The sequence below is a fragment of the Cucumis melo genome, chromosome 6 (genome assembly GCF_025177605.1).
Source record: "Cucumis melo cultivar AY chromosome 6, USDA_Cmelo_AY_1.0, whole genome shotgun sequence".
In the NCBI taxonomy this organism is placed as follows: Eukaryota; Viridiplantae; Streptophyta; class Magnoliopsida; order Cucurbitales; family Cucurbitaceae; genus Cucumis; species Cucumis melo.
Genome location: NC_066862.1, coordinates 7,536,681 through 7,552,072, shown reverse-complemented (window position 1 = coordinate 7,552,072; position 15,392 = coordinate 7,536,681). Strand labels below are relative to the sequence as shown.

At 37.6% G+C, this 15,392-nt stretch overlaps 2 protein-coding genes across 4 annotated transcripts; both read right to left on the bottom strand.

Moving 5' to 3' along the window:
* Window positions 1-15: 15 nt before the first annotated feature.
* Window positions 16-14,064, bottom strand: LOC103484091 (uncharacterized). Of its 3 annotated transcripts, XM_008441031.3 has the most exons (12): window positions 13,484-14,016; window positions 12,922-13,008; window positions 12,538-12,678; window positions 11,594-11,709; window positions 11,333-11,421; window positions 11,101-11,204; window positions 10,929-11,028; window positions 10,200-10,275; window positions 10,004-10,118; window positions 9,368-9,899; window positions 1,844-3,584; window positions 16-1,530 (listed from the first exon to the last, which is right to left on the bottom strand). In XM_008441031.3, exons 1-11 carry the CDS (start codon window positions 13,788-13,790, stop codon window positions 3,083-3,085), a joined length of 2,169 nt encoding a protein of 722 aa, XP_008439253.2. In that variant the 5' UTR covers window positions 13,791-14,016; the 3' UTR covers window positions 16-1,530; window positions 1,844-3,082. The 3 variants fall into 3 exon arrangements, with proteins under 3 accessions (XP_008439253.2, XP_008439251.2, XP_008439252.2); XM_008441029.3 differs by having other exon boundaries at window positions 11,594-12,678; window positions 13,484-14,064; XM_008441030.3 differs by having other exon boundaries at window positions 11,594-12,678; window positions 12,922-13,018; window positions 13,484-14,020.
* Window positions 191-1,527, bottom strand: LOC103484093 (60S ribosomal protein L36-2-like). The gene is made up of 3 exons (XM_008441032.3): window positions 1,426-1,527; window positions 349-548; window positions 191-221 (listed from the first exon to the last, which is right to left on the bottom strand). Exons 1-3 carry the CDS (start codon window positions 1,525-1,527, stop codon window positions 191-193), a joined length of 333 nt encoding a protein of 110 aa, XP_008439254.1.
* Window positions 14,065-15,392: the final 1,328 nt, after the last annotated feature.

Genomic DNA, 15,392 nt, shown 5'->3' with positions numbered 1-15,392 from the left:
ACCCGCAAGGCTCTATTAAAGAAAAAAGACTTGTAGAAATTTAAATTTAAGTTCTAATGGCATCACAATACATCTAACGTAATGTTCAAAAATCCACTGAATATCATTCTGGATAACAAAAAATAACAAAATCTAGAACATGTCCTCAACATTATGGGAATTCGAAGCTCCATAATTAACCACACTAGTTTCATTTCTTCTTCTCGGCACCTCCACCAGCTCTGTATCAAAAATATTATAAAGGAAGAGGTTTTAGTATATAGCTTGAAACGTAATTACAATACATATTAACACTGACAGGATAAATTCAAACATAACGAGGAAAATTCAAAGCCGTCTAAAAATTACCTCATCTTGCGGAGTACACTGGACATCTCTTCTCTCTTCTTCTTGGCTCTCTTGTGAGTTCCCAACTTTCTCTTGGCCACTTTAAGTGCTCTCTTGTCCTTTCCAACTTTAAGAAGCTCAGTGATTCTCTTCTCGTATGGGGCAAAGCCAGCAACTTCACGAATCAAACTCCTCACAAAGAGAACTCTTTTGCTACTTTTCTATGGTAACAATCAAAATTAAAGCAAACATTAATCATTAGTAACAATTAATTCTCTCCACCAATAGCTAAAATATCTCCGAAAGAAACCAATGATCCAGAAATAAAAAAGTTCCAATTAGTTTGATATGCAGAATGGTTATATACATACGGGCAAAACCTCACACCTTTGCTAGTTTTTAACATTACCAAGACTAACTAAGCACATATGTCATTAGATAAAAAAAAACAACAAAAGAAAACCACTAAAATATCTTTGAAAGAAACTGATAACAAACCAAACACAGTACTGATCAGAATTTCAATTGACTTGCCCCTCATTTAGATTCAAGAAGGTTGAAAAAATAATTTTAAAACCTGCAATTTGAAATCCGGGTTGAAATGAATGTATTTAAAATTTGTGTTTTAACTGAAAAGGAACAAAAAGTTATGAATTTACCGATATAGACTTTTAACGGGTCAAGTCTGTAATTTACTTTTAGTTCTTATGAAATCCGGTAAAACTTGAACGTTCTGGGCAAGAAAGATTTTAAGTAAAAATAGGATTTGAAATCACTTCAGATTATAAAAATCACTTCACCATAAGTTTCCAACCAGGAAAACAAACTATCAATTGCATCAATAAGTTAGCTTTAGAACTTCTGTAGAGTATTAATTTGAGTTCATATAACATATGATAATCATTAAAAATATAGTATCAAATCCCCCTCTCAAGTTTCATCATGCACCAGGCAAATCCTAGTTCCATCCACCGCTAAAGTCCCACGTAAGAGAACAGATGAACATAATCAACTCAATAAAAATTTCAAACACATAGTTCAGAATCTCTGTGATTATCAAATGTCACTATAGATTAACAAAATACAAAATCGACTTACTCCTTTACGATCTGAGGGGCGGGGAGCCAACTCTTTCTTTGTAACTATGTGTCCTTTGTTAAGTCCCACAAAGAGACCGGTATTCGGCTGCTTCGGAGCCATTGCCTATTAAAAAAGAAGATACATTTGTAAGACAAAAAAACAAATATACAACGAACCAGAAGCTCAAATATACCTAAAAGAGAACAAAAAACTTGACCGACTTTTCAACCGGACAAAACAACTGGGAATTTATCATAGTCATTTGATCCGGAGAAAATAATAGTGCATTTCACGTTTTAGCATCTTGGCCATTAAACTTAAGTAAGACAGCATTCTAAGAAGATTTCGATTACAAAAACAGCCACTAGTACTAATTATCGGACATGGGAGAAGGAAAGAATAAGAAAGGAAGAACATGAAAGGTTAGTGGACGTACCTTCTCGTAAGGAGCTGAACCAAGTGATCGGAGGCGATGGAAGCGAAGTGTTAGGGTTACGAGAGCATTCTTTTATAAGAAAGAGTGATGGGTTTCTAATTTTGGGCTTTCCACCCGGTAAACGTTTTTGGGCTTTTTCTCTGTAAATGTTATTGGGCTTGTTTTGGTAAGTAGAAAATCAGCGCGGGAGGGAAGTTAAAGCCCAAATTGAAAAGGAAATTTTTTATTTGCAAGTTCTGGTGTGTTTGGATTATATTTAATTTAAAAAGTAAATTACTTCGATAAAAATTAGAATGTTTTGGAGTTACTTAAAATTTAAAAAAAAAAAAAAAAATTCTTAAGTTAATCCAAGCAGATCTTTCAAAATGTTAAATATATCTATATTTATAATAATCTCTATCTGCATTTATGTCTAAATACTATAGACTATATTAAAGGGACAACAAAGGGAGAGTTTTTTTTTCTTTATTTTTTATCCAAAAGCTTCTCATAACTCATATTTTTTCCTCACAACCCATTCACATTATACATAAAATTCATATAGGCACATTCACTCACGTTATAACTACAAAATTTATCGACACGTTCATTTACACCATAACCACAAATTTTATAGACATGTCCCTCTGTAACTACAAATTTTTGGTACTATAAATATAAAACTTTTTTGTTTTCCATCGGCCCCATCTCCATTTTCAAAAATTTATATGACAGAGAGAATTTTAGAAGAATGTTAATGAAGTTTTCATTACCCATTTCAAGATGGTTGTATTTCTCCTATTGTATCTTCATTTTGTTCGTTCCTTTTTTTCAGTGGATTTTTGTTCACCACCACCCAATGCTCTCACTGGATGGTTTAAGTCAAACTAACGAGTTGTAACAAAAATGGTAAAGATACCAAATACTTCATTCTTTCTTTCTTTAATTTAAATTTAATAACAAATCTCTAAGAATTTAAATGTATTTTTTAAATTTCAACTTAATTTAGTTAATGCATACAAAATTATAGAATAAATTTTGAGATCAAATTAAAGCAGCAGCCATAGAAAATGAAGAAGATGGAGCCAATTATATCTCATTTATTTAGTGGGTAGAAATGGATTGAAGATTTCCATTATGAAAAGTGGCTTTAACAAAATTTTAGAAGTTGATGCCAACTTTATTGTGCTCTTGGGAATCCCAATACATCCACTCTCAGCTGCAAAATCATAAGATGTTCTAAGCTCTTGGGTAATTTTCTTAACCATAAGACGTTCTAAACTTTTGGGTAATTTTCTCTACTCCTTCCCTACAATCTCCCACAACTCTCTTTGCTCCCTCCTTCATAGCCAAGCTCAACTCTGCAGTGCTCTGTTGCAGCTCTGTTGCTGATCTATTTGCCCTTGAAATCGCCACATTCTTTAGTTCTTCAGCCTGTTCTCCAGTTTTCGAAATCCATTGTCTCAAGTTAGATACCAGTAAAGCTATCTTCTGGATGATCTTCTCGATTACATCTCTCGATTTCCCTCTTACTTCTGCAGCCATTCTTTTCAGCTTTTCCATTAAGTTCTCAGCTCGGTCTGTGGTTTCTTCGACTGTGAACTGTTTGCTAGAATCAAGCCAGGTATCGCCAGCAGATTCTTGTTCACGGAGATCGCTGTCGACGACTACTTTGATGCCACGCTTTTCCCAGCGATCCCTAGCCTCTTCAAGTGCTTTTGCTTGTTCTCTTGCTCTTTTTGCTTCATCCTCGGCCCAAGCTCTGTGTGACGAAACAAAAGACACAGTGATGGAAGTAAAATGGGATGATGCAGGTTGAAATTTTCCATTTGTAGGTAAAACCAGTTGGCCTTTCATGGGGGAAAAGATAATTGAAAGCAGAAAAATGGTTCAAATTTCGAAGGAACATTGACAAAAGAGGGCGTTAAAACAGCTTTATGAATGTGTAAGACCCCCCATATTGCATACATATAAGAGGAGGGACAGAAAAGTAATTCAGCTGGACAAGAATGAGGAAAAAGGGAAAAAGTGAGGGATCGTGCGTGTGGGACCCAGGGAGAGAGAATGTGGGAAAAAGCTTATATATAGCACCTTTTGGGATTGGGTAGGTAGGTTTTATTTTGATAAGAAACTTGGGAGGGCGGCTGCTGCAGCCAAGGTTACCCTACAGTAGGCTACATGTTGGTATGTTATTTGTTATTTCTTATCTTTGAAAGTTCTTTCATGGTTAAAGCTTATGACTATATTTTGGCAATATAAATAAATAAACATACAGAGAATACTCTGTTTTTCTTGCCATTAAGTTGGGTTCTTAGTGTTCTTTTTGGGTAACCTAACAAATTGGTATCAGAGCCTCTAGAAACTGGGGGTGATCACGAGGCAAATGGCTCAACGACAGATGGAAGAAAGAGTCGAGGGAACTGAAAAGGAACTCCTGAGTTTGAAAGATATGCTGCTTGAAATGAAGAAGGCTGTAGAACGATTGGCTGACGAAATGAAGGAAAATCATAGTTACAAAAAAAAGGAAGAATCAGGTACCACATCAGACGGTTCAGTGATGAAGTTAAAGGGGAAGATGGACGAGACCGAGCCGATGACTGAGACCAATGGAACAGTAACTGACCGGAGCAAGTACAAAAAACTGGAGATGTCGATGTTCCTTGGAGAAAACCCTGAGTCATGAGTGTACAGGGCTGAACATTTTTTTGAGATAAACAATCTGCCTGAGAGTGAAAAAGTCAAGGTAGATGTGGTAAGTTTTGGCCAGGACGAAGTGGATTGGTACCGCTGGAGTCACAACAGGAAGAAGGTGGAGTCATGGGAAGATCTGAAGAGTAGGATGTTTGAGTTTTTTCGAGACTCGGGACAAAAGAGTTTAGGGGCAAGATTGATTAGAATTCAACAAGACGGATCCTATAATGAGTATGTCAAAAAATTCGTGACCTATTCAGCCCCACTACCCTACATGGCAGAAAGTGTGTTGGTTGATGCGTTTGTTACCGGTTTGGAACCTTCCCTACAAAAGCAGAGGTAATCAGTAGACATCCTCAAACACTGGAGGATTGTATGAGGGAAGCACAGCTAGTGAATGACCGAAATTTAGCATTAAAATTGTCTAAGATGGAATTAGGAATGACAGAGTGGGAGGAAGGAGGATCATCTAAAGTCAAGAAGCTGGGAGATGCGGACAAGCCACCACCACGGAAGACCGATTTCCAAATGAAACAAATCACCATACCTATTAAAGGTAACTTCAAGAAAGGGGAACCACCGATGAAGAGGCTGTCTGATGCAGAATTTAGAGCAAGACTAGACCGTGGATTGTGTTTCAGATGCAATGACAAGTATTCTCCTAGACACCGATGCAAAACCAAGGAGAAAAGAGAACTGATGTTCTTCATCATGAATGAAGAAGAAGAGAATGAAGAAGGAGACAGCCATGAGGAAGTGACCGAGGGAACCGTAGAGCTAAAGACTTTGGAACTCACCGAAGATATTGCAATTGAACTTAAGACCATGACTCGTTTTTCCTCAAAAGGAACGATGAAATTTAAAGGATGGATAAGCCAGAAGGAGATAGTGATACTAATTGATAGTGGGGCAACCCATAATTTTATCCATCAATCCTTAGCAGTAGACTTAAAGCTGGGATTGGAACAACACACTCAGTTCGGTTACACCATTGGAAATGGAACACGCTGTAAGGGAAAAGGAATATGCCGAAGAGTGGAAGTAAAACTTGAAGAAATTACCATCATAGCAGATTTCCTGGCGGTAGAATTGGGCTCGGTCGATGCAGTCTTAGGAATGCAGTGGCTGGACACCACAGGTACCATGAAGATCCACTGGCCTTCCTTGACGATGAGCTTTTGGAACGAAGGTAGACAGATCATATTGAAAGGAGATCCTTCCCTCATCAAGGCAGAATGTTCGTTGAGGACATTAGAAAAGACATGGCAAGAGGATGATCAAGGATTTCTGTTGGAATGGGCAAACATGGAAGTAGAAGCGGAGGAAATCTACAAGACCGATAAGAAAGAGAAAGGAGATGAAGCTAATATCCCTATGATTCGGTTCTTACTACAACAGTACGCCGATATCTTTACTACCCCAAAGGGCCTCCCTCCAAAAAGAAATATCGACCACAGGATCTTGACAATGCCCAACCAAAGGCCGATCAATGTCAGACCATATAAATATGGACATGTCCAAAAAGGGGAGATAGAGAATTTAGTGGCTGAAATGCTGCAAGATGGAATCATCCGTCCAAGCCGTAGCCCGTATTCCAGCCCTGTTCTACTGGTTAAAAAGAAAGATGAGGGGTGACGGTTTTGTATTGATTACCGGAAGTTGAATCAAGCTACAGTTTTAGATAAGTTTCCCATCCCGGTGATTGAAGAACTGTTGGATGAACTATATGGAGTTGCGGTATTCTCTAAATTGGACCTCAAATCGGGTTACCACCAAATTAGAATGAAGGAGGAGGATATAGAAAAGACAGCTTTCCGCACCCATGAAGGCCATTATGAATTCTTGGTGATGCCTTTCGGTCTCACAAATGCCCCAGCAACGTTTCAATCACTGATGAATCAGGTTTTCAAACCCTTCCTTAGACGTTGTGTTTTGGTATTTTTTGACGATATCTTAGTATATAGCAGTGACATAACTGAACATGAGAAACACCTAGGAATGGTTTTTGCTGTGCTAAGGGATAATCAACTTTATGCCAATCACAAGAAATGTGTATTTGCTCATTCTAGAATCCAATATTTGGGACACCAAAGATCCAAGGCAGGGATGGAGGCGGATGATGACAAAATTAGAAGTATGGTAAATTGGCCAAGGCCTTCAGATGTGACAGAACTAAGAGGATTTCTGGGGCTGACTGGTTATTACCGACGGTTTGTTAAGGGTTACAGCAACATTGCGACCCCCTTCACTAAGCTATTCCAGAAAAATGCCTTTAAATGGAATGAAGAAGCTGAAACAGCATTCGTTAAGCTGAAGGTGGCGATGACAACTATACTGGTCTTGGCACTACCAGATTGGAGTCTGCCCTTTACCATAGAAACTGACGCTTCAGGCAGCAGCTTGGGAGCAGTTTTATCACAAAGAGGGCATCCCATAGCCTTTTATAGTCAGAAGCTTTCGCAAAGGGCCCAGGCAAAGTCGATATATGAAAGAGAATTGATGGTTGTGGTATTATCTGTACAAAGGTGGAGGCATTATCTATTTGGAAGGAAATTTTCTATCCTATCGGACCAGAAGGCCTTGAAGTTTCTGTTAGAACAAAGGGAAGTGCAGCCCCAATTCCAGAAATGGCTAACCAAACTCCTCGGGTATGATTTTGAAATACTCTATCAACCGGGCTTGCTCAACAAAGCAGCAGATGCTCTCTCAAGAGTTGAACCGAGGATAGAGCTTCATGAAATGACAACTTCTGGTATTGTCGACATCAGTGTTGTGTGTGAGGAAGTTGACAAAGATGAAAAGCTCCAGCAAATTGTGGCAGAGCTGAAGAAGGAACAGGAAGTGGGAGGAAAATTCGAGTGGGAGAATGGTAGATTACTCTACAAAGGAAGACTTGTACTACCACGGACTTCTTCCCTCATTCCTAGATTGCTACACACCTTTCATGATTCAGTGTTAGGAGGCCATTATGGGTTCCTACGAACGTACAAGAGGATGAGTGGGGAACTTTATTGGCAGGGGATGAAGAATGATATCAAAAAGTATGTGGATTAGTGTGAAGTCTGTCAGCGGAACAAATATGAAGCTACTAAACCGGCTGGTGTTCTTCAACCTCTACCCATTCCAGACAAAATCTTGGAAGATTGGACGATGGACTTTATTGAAGGATTACCTAAGGCAGGTGGCATGAATGTAATCATGGTAGTGGTGGATCGCTTAACTAAGTACGCCTACTTCATCACTCTTAAACACCCCTTCTCGGCGAAACAGGTAGCTCTAACCTTCATTGACAAGATAGTTAAACGACATGGTACTCCAAACTCTATCATATCTGATAGAGACAAGATCTTCCTCAGTAATTTTTGGAAGGAACTGTTCGCATCCATGGGGACCTTACTGAAAAGAAGTACAACATTCCACCCACAGACGGATGGACAAACTGAAAGAGTGAATCAATGCTTAGAGACTTACTTGAGATGTTTTTGTAATGAGCAGCCACACAAGTGGGATCAGTTCATACCGTGGGCTGAATTATGGTACAACACTACCTTCCACGCATCTACAAAAACTACTCCTTTTGAGGCAGTTTATGGTCGTCCCCCGCCCCCTTTGCTATCCTACGGGGATAAGAAAACCACTAACAATGAAGTGGAATTAATGTTAAAGGAACGTGACTTAGCTCTTAATGCCTTAAAGGAAAATTTAATCTTAGCTCAAAACCGCATGAAGAAGTTTGTTGATCTATAGAGAAGGGAACTTAAGCTAAAGGTGGGAGAGGAGGTGTATCTTAAACTTAAACCTTATAGACAACGCTCCTTGGCACGGAAGAAATCAGAAAAATTGGCTCCAAGATATTATGGGCCTTATAAAATCATTGAAGAAATTGGAGCAGTGGCTTACCGACTGGACCTTCCCCCAGAGGCAGCAATACACAATGTCTTCCATATTTCGCAGCTCAAACCCAAGCTAGGGGCACAACAAGTAGTCCAACACCAGCACCCCATGTTGACAGAAAATTTTGAATTACAGCTATGGCCAGAAAATGTCCTTGGGATCCGTTGGAATAAGGAGTTAAGGGCTAACGAATGGCTAATCAAATGGCAAGGCCTACCGGAGAGTGATGCTACGAATAAGGAGTTAAGGGCTAACGAATGGCTAATCAAATGGCAAGGCCTACCGGAGAGTGATGCTACGTGGGAATCGGTTTATCAAATGAACCAACAATTTCCTTCTTTCCACCTTGAGGACAAGGTGAATGTGGAACCGAGGGGTATTGTAAGACCCCCCATATTGCATACATATAAGAGGAGGGACAGAAAAGTAATTCAGCTGGACAAGAATGAGGAAAAAGGGAAAAAGTGAGGGATCGTGCGTGTGGGACCCAGGGAGAGAGAATGTGGGAAAAAGCTTATATATAGCACCTTTTGGGATTGGGTAGGTAGGTTTTATTTTGATAAGAAACTTGGGAGGGCGGCTGCTGCAGCCAAGGTTACCCTACAGTAGGCTACATGTTGGTATGTTATTTGTTATTTCTTATCTTTGAAAGTTCTTTCATGGTTAAAGCTTATGACTGTATTTTGGCAATATAAATAAATAAACATACAGAGAATACTCTGTTTTTCTTGCCATTAAGTTGGGTTCTTAGTGTTCTTTTTGGGTAACCTAACAGTACAGAGGCTATTACTTGGTTTATTCACCTATTCCCTTTGTAACCACAATTCCTAAGACAATTCTAAGAATAAGATAAACAACTAAACCCAGGGTTACTTTCTTCTCATCTACCAAATCTTTGTAAAACCAATGATTTAAAGTTCAGTGTCAGCCTCAAACACGAAAAGAGCTGCAAAACCTTACCTGGCCATGGACAGCGCCTTTCTCTCAACCTCAAGCTCATACTGCAGGCGGGAAATCTCTTGATTTTCAATTTCAGCTTCTTTCCTGAGTTTGTTGATTCTTTCCTTTTCATAAGATACCTCTACTTTGTTGCTCATCAGGCCTTGCAACTGCTCCTCCAACTCACTCCTTAACCTTGAAAGAACTTCCATTTCAGATTCAACAGAAGCACGTTCCATCATCAACGCGAGACTATCTCTCGCACGTTCTGATCTTAATCTTTCCAATTCTTGCTTTGCCTCTTCTGCCATTCTCTCCACAGCCTCAACCTTCTCTCTTTCAATGGAAAGTTCTTTCTCAAAGCTAGCATTAATATCTTTCTCAACTTGAGCTACCAAAGCACTATGCGCAGCAACAGCATTTTCTGCCATTGATTCAGCTTCAATCCTTGCAAGCTCCTCACTTACTATATCAGAAGCCTCCCCAGTTGCAAGAGCAATGGCAGCTTGTGCTTTTGTTACAGGCTTATCTGGCTGGAAAAGCCTTGTATATCCTTTAAAAAGCAAAATTAGTTTATAAATGGATATGTCAACCACAAAATTAAAATGAATTTTGTATGGGAAAAAAGTTTTATGAAGCGCAGGTATATGCACGCACCAAATGCAAGAGCTATTATTCCCTGTTCTCCGACAGAAAGATCAGCAACAATTGCAGGACAAGCATCTGGATGGATCTTATCAGTATCAATAAATCCAGAAACTTGGTGAAGCATCTGCAATATCAGCAACTTTAGCAAAGATGAAAATCATATAAAAATTGAAAATTTCAAAGTCAAGCTTCAAAGTAATTTGACCTTTCTATCTGCCTCTGGCAGCTGTCTCTTTTCAAGGGCCATCTTCCAACTCACAAGATCTTGACGTGACAGGAGGCTGCAGTTTTAGAAAGATTATATATAACTATTGAAAAATAAAGACGAAAGAACACAAGATCTACGTGGAAACCCTAGTACTGGGAGAAAAACCACAATATATACGTTTCTTATTATTTTCTGAAAATGATAAAGGTACAAGAAAGGGGAAATTTTATAGCAAATACGAGCCTAATTAAAAGAATAAAAAAATAGGGCAAAGTAAATCTTAACTACCCGTGGGCTTTCATCATGGTCCAAGCCCACTATTTCTAACAATGACATAAACAATTTAGCTCGTAGTATGGTTGATAAGCACAAATTATAAAGGAAAAAAAGGCCAGTCAATGCAATTGAGTATTTTAAAAGTGCCAAGATTAGTCAGCAATGAAAAGTTTTTGCATAAATCAACATCGTTCATGAGAAATTTAACATTTTTAAAAATCACATGTTCATGCACTCTTTTGAAGGTAGACAGAAACATTTGCTTGTATCTTTAAAAGCGACACACAGGATAAACAACATTGAGAAACCATTAAAAACTGGATAATTTCCTTTTAAATGTAAAAATATATCCGGTGATTGAAATATTTAATTAATGACTGGGGAATACATAATGTTGGTGATGGACATTAAAAGAATGTAAACCAGAATAAAGGATAAAGAATAAATAACCTTTCAGGAGAGAAATATAAAGGACCCTGGTCTTCGTCCAATGAAGAAGAAATATCATGTCTAGAAAGCTTGCTTGATATCAGTCCAGCTTCAGCTAAACCTGAAAAATATAGATGAATTAGAAGATGTAATAGAAAAAGCTCAAATCCTCAGAGTAAAATATCCTACTGACCTTGAATAGATGCAAAATCAGGGTCTTGGGGTGTAATATCATCAAAAGCAAGCTCGGTAACATTCTCTACATACATCGCTGGGTATACTTTAGATGTTGTGTTCCTAGGGGATAAAACAATTCCATTGCTTCATTAGTTATATTCAGGTAAAATCATAACCAAAAAAGTTTACCATTTGAATACCCTTAAGTCCAATCCTTCAGAGAATGCTGCAATAACATTTAGAATTACCTTGAGAGAGCACTGCTTGCAGACACCAGCCAGCGAGCATATTCCCGACGAGTACATAGATCACTAGGTTCAACATCACTTTCAATCACCTGAATAATTTACAATTTTTAAAACATTGGATTCCGTTATTTCTAACCAGCCATCAGGCTTTCTCTGAGTCATAAACAATTATTAGGACAGTAGGCAGAGTAGGATATACTAAGATCAAATAAACAAAATGGATACTCTGATGCGTGCATCTGGAGAGGTGTCAAACGGTACCTTTAAGACTTGCAGTGCTGCCAATGCTTGCCCCTGAACCTGATCCACTACTGCAGGAACTAGGACCTTACCAGGAAGTGTTTTAACAGCTGCAGAAACCAAAGGAGCAGGAACACCTGCAGAAGAAAATAAAATCTCTTGTAGTTCTCGTTTGGCAGCAGTACCATTCATGATAGTTTCATGATTATTCTCTTGATCATCTGCAAGTGGATAATCTGTGATAGAGACTAATGCTGCTTCAGATAATCCACTTTCTAGTTGCTGTTCTATGCTTGGTGCAATATCCTCAGATGAGAACTGTTCAATTTTGCTGGGGCTCAAAACTCCTTCAAATGATTTAGCCACAGTCCCTCCGTCAAATAATCTTGATTCCTTGGCTGTGTCGCGAGATACGCTAGAAAATCCTTGCAATGAAGAATCTGTAATTTCATTTACAGAACCAAGTGTCTCATCCTGGTTGCCAGAAATATAGTTTGATGAACTATCATCATAAACTGGTAACTTCTTAGAGCTGAGATCATAATTTTCACCAGTGTCGGGTCTTTCATCCCGAATATCAGTTTTAAGGTTTAATGAATTAGCATTAGAGTTAGGCGAGTTGTCTGGTTCATCTTTCAATACATTCATTTCAGGTTCAGATGTTGAGACTTCTAAACCAGGATGACAGTTGTTTACATCTTTTAAACAAGAAGCTACATTAGAATCAAACTCAGATTCAGGTGAGATAGGTGAACTCAAACTTCCAGGAGCAACTGCTGTAACAGTTAGTGAGGAATCAGATTGGAAATCTTCTTGCAAGGAAGCAAAATTATGGACATCGTTGTTGCTGGATGAAGATTCAACATAATTTTCTGCCAACTCCTCAACATCAACACCGTCACCAACTCTATTTTTATTGAGAGTTTCTTCATTTTCTGTACATGAAGAAGAGTCCTCTTGATTACCTGCTTTACCAGCGAGAGTTTCATCATCTGCATCCACACTATTATCTTCCTTTTCATCTTCACCAAGCCTATCAGTTCCAGTCTCAGAGTCCAACAATAATTCTTGCTGTGTACCTAAGGCCTCCATTTGCAGCTTTTGTCCTATGAATTATTATATACATATTTGTGAACTAGTCAGATAAGAGCACATTTAAACTATAATTATTGTAAGTGGAAAAAGAAAGAAAATTTAGATTAAAGAATATGGGACGGTAAACAAGGGTATCAATACAAAGCCATAGACAAATTTACAAATAAAAGGAAAACATTCCTCCAGTCACTTCACTCTCTCAACTACTTAACATCAAGTTGGTTTCATCCACGTTGTACAAGAAAACTACTTACTGGAACTATTCTGCTTGTTTATTGACCATGCTGCAAAGGTGATTCCGGAGACGAGGATGAATCCAGTAATTCCAATCCCCACCAATCCTGAAAGAAACTACTTCAAAACCATTACTGAATAACTGATATAGAAAAACTCAAAATTTAAAAGATCATTCAAACACATAATTAGGTTAAAAATCCTAAAACTACATATTTAAATTGTTTCTACGAACTAAATTACGCCACTAAACATCATTACACAATAACCAATCGACGGTTCAAAAAAAAAGGACTCTCCACATGGAATTGAAATCCACCATTTCATCAGAACCACATTGACAGCAACAGTGCTTTATCATATAAAATTAAGATAAGGGCAACGCAATCCAACATGGGGTGAGAGTAATTTCCCAAATAATTCAAATCCTGCATCGCCAGCTCTCCTCCAAAAAGAACAAGTTAATAGAAAATAACAGCTCCACAATATATTAAGATTCTCGTTTTCCCCTTCTACACAACAATCAAACAGACCACAGCAAGAAAAATCATAAAACCAAATTTTGAGAAGTGCAGTAAGTACCTCCAAACCACTTCTTTCTCCGCAAGTCCAAAACCTCCCCTTGGGAATCCGACTCCGACCACCCAGAGAACCCATCAGCCGTAGACTCCGATCCAGCAAAACAAACTCCAGTGCCACGCAGTCCATTTCCTCTATCAAATTTGGCGCCATTATGAACAATAGGTTGACAAACTATGCGGAGTCGAGGATCCAATTTCCTAACTCTCGCACGAACAAAAACTGAAGGGAATTTTCCGCAATTGTTGCAATTGAGAGCGAGACGAAGCTGAAGAGAGCTGGGTGAACACGTGGGAGAAGTGGAAGCCATGAAAAATCCTACTCCAATAAGCAGAATGAGTAGGGTTACACAATCAAATGAAAAAGAAGAAGAAGAAGAAGTATGAACAAAAGGGGTTTGAATTCAGGTATGTATTGAGGATAATTAAAGCTCGAAATTGGAAAAAAGAAGAAATCTTTGAGGTTGAATTACAGAAAAGTATGACGTAAAGTGTTGTTTGGAGGGTTAAAGAAGAGAAGAAAGGGGACGACTTTTTTACTTATCTTTTTTATTATCCGAATCGAAGAAGATGTCCGTTTTTTATTCGATGTTTGAAGAGACAAATCAATTGGATTTTATATTTTTGTTAGAATTTGTAAAATCAAGGCCTTTTCTTTGTCCATCAACTCAATTTTCCACTTCATAATTTTAAACATTTAGATTTAGACCATATATATATATATATATATATAAATAATTTGGTTGATAATTATTTTCTTTTGTTAGAAAATTAGAGGAGCTTTCCTTTTATTTTAAATTCCACATGTGAATTTAATTGTATACAACCTTTCTATAGTAATTTATGTCAATAGGGTGATATTTTCAAGAACTTTGCATCATAAGTTCTCTAAATCCTGTCTGAGCCTACCTAGGGAACTTTATTGAAGAGTCTGTATATATGTATGTATATATATAAGCGTGTTTAAGAATTTTATACGAGAACACTATTTCGTAATCGTTCACTATAAGTTTTTGTGTTGTGATATTGATCTATGAAAACTTTATTATCTAATTTATCAAATAGATCTTTATTATCTTTCTGAATCTATTTAAGACAATCATTTACCAATTGATCTCTCATTTGTTTGCGCGATCAAATTTCTACAACATACGTGATAGTAATAGGTAAAACAAACGCAGAAATGAAAACTAATGAGTAGACCTTATTTGTATTTATCATAATAATTTTTTGGGGCAATTTCACGTATATGAAATCTCAACCATACGACCATAGAAATTGTCCAAGTACACCAAACAAATCAATTGAATTATGTGAAGTAAAAGTAAAATCAAGCTTAATTTAATGAGCAAAGACTAGCTTCTTCAAATGAGACTTCATGTATTTTAAGTTTTAGGACATTTTATGTTACACTTAGATCATGGTTCATACTGGCCATAATTGGTGGGAGATAACCGTTGTTTAAAACCATATAAATTGGGAAAAGGAAAAAGAGAAAGGAGGGAAAGCTGGAAAAATGTTATGTAGATTGTATGTTCAGAACAAGTTGATATGTTTGTGTGTATGCTAATTACTATACTAAATGAAGTTTTGTTGTTACATAGGCCAGAAAGTTATCAAACGTGAGTTGTCTAAGAACAAACACTCACTTGAGATATATGATATTATTTCCCTTTGGTTTGTTTCCACTGCTTCCCTTAGTATATGATCCCTTATTAATTTAATAAGTCGAGAAACATGAAAAGGATCAAAATGTTTTGTTGCCCATTTTTATTTCAATGACAAGCTAAATACACCAATCGATAAGGGTATGAGTTTCAAATGCACCATATATCCCACCGTGGAGTTAAGATAACGTTGCTCTATCGTACTAGTTACACATTTCTTTAGAAAAAATGGATAACGTTCCTCTA

Coding starts and splice junctions, on each gene's coding strand:
- LOC103484093 (XM_008441032.3), bottom strand. CDS start 1,527: ATGGCTCCGAAGCAGCCGAATACCGGTCTCTTTGTGGGACTTAACAAA. Junction 549..1,425: donor GCCCCTCAGATCGTAAAGGA/GTAAGTCGATTT, acceptor TTGTTACCATAG/AAAAGTAGCAAAAGAGTTCT. Junction 222..348: donor AGTGTACTCCGCAAGATGAG/GTAATTTTTAGA, acceptor TTTTTGATACAG/AGCTGGTGGAGGTGCCGAGA.
- LOC103484091 (XM_008441029.3), bottom strand. CDS start 13,790: ATGGCTTCCACTTCTCCCACGTGTTCACCCAGCTCTCTTCAGCTTCGT. Junction 13,009..13,483: donor GAGAAAGAAGTGGTTTGGAG/GTACTTACTGCA, acceptor AGTTTCTTTCAG/GATTGGTGGGGATTGGAATT. Junction 9,900..10,003: donor AATAATAGCTCTTGCATTTG/GTGCGTGCATAT, acceptor TGCTTTTTAAAG/GATATACAAGGCTTTTCCAG.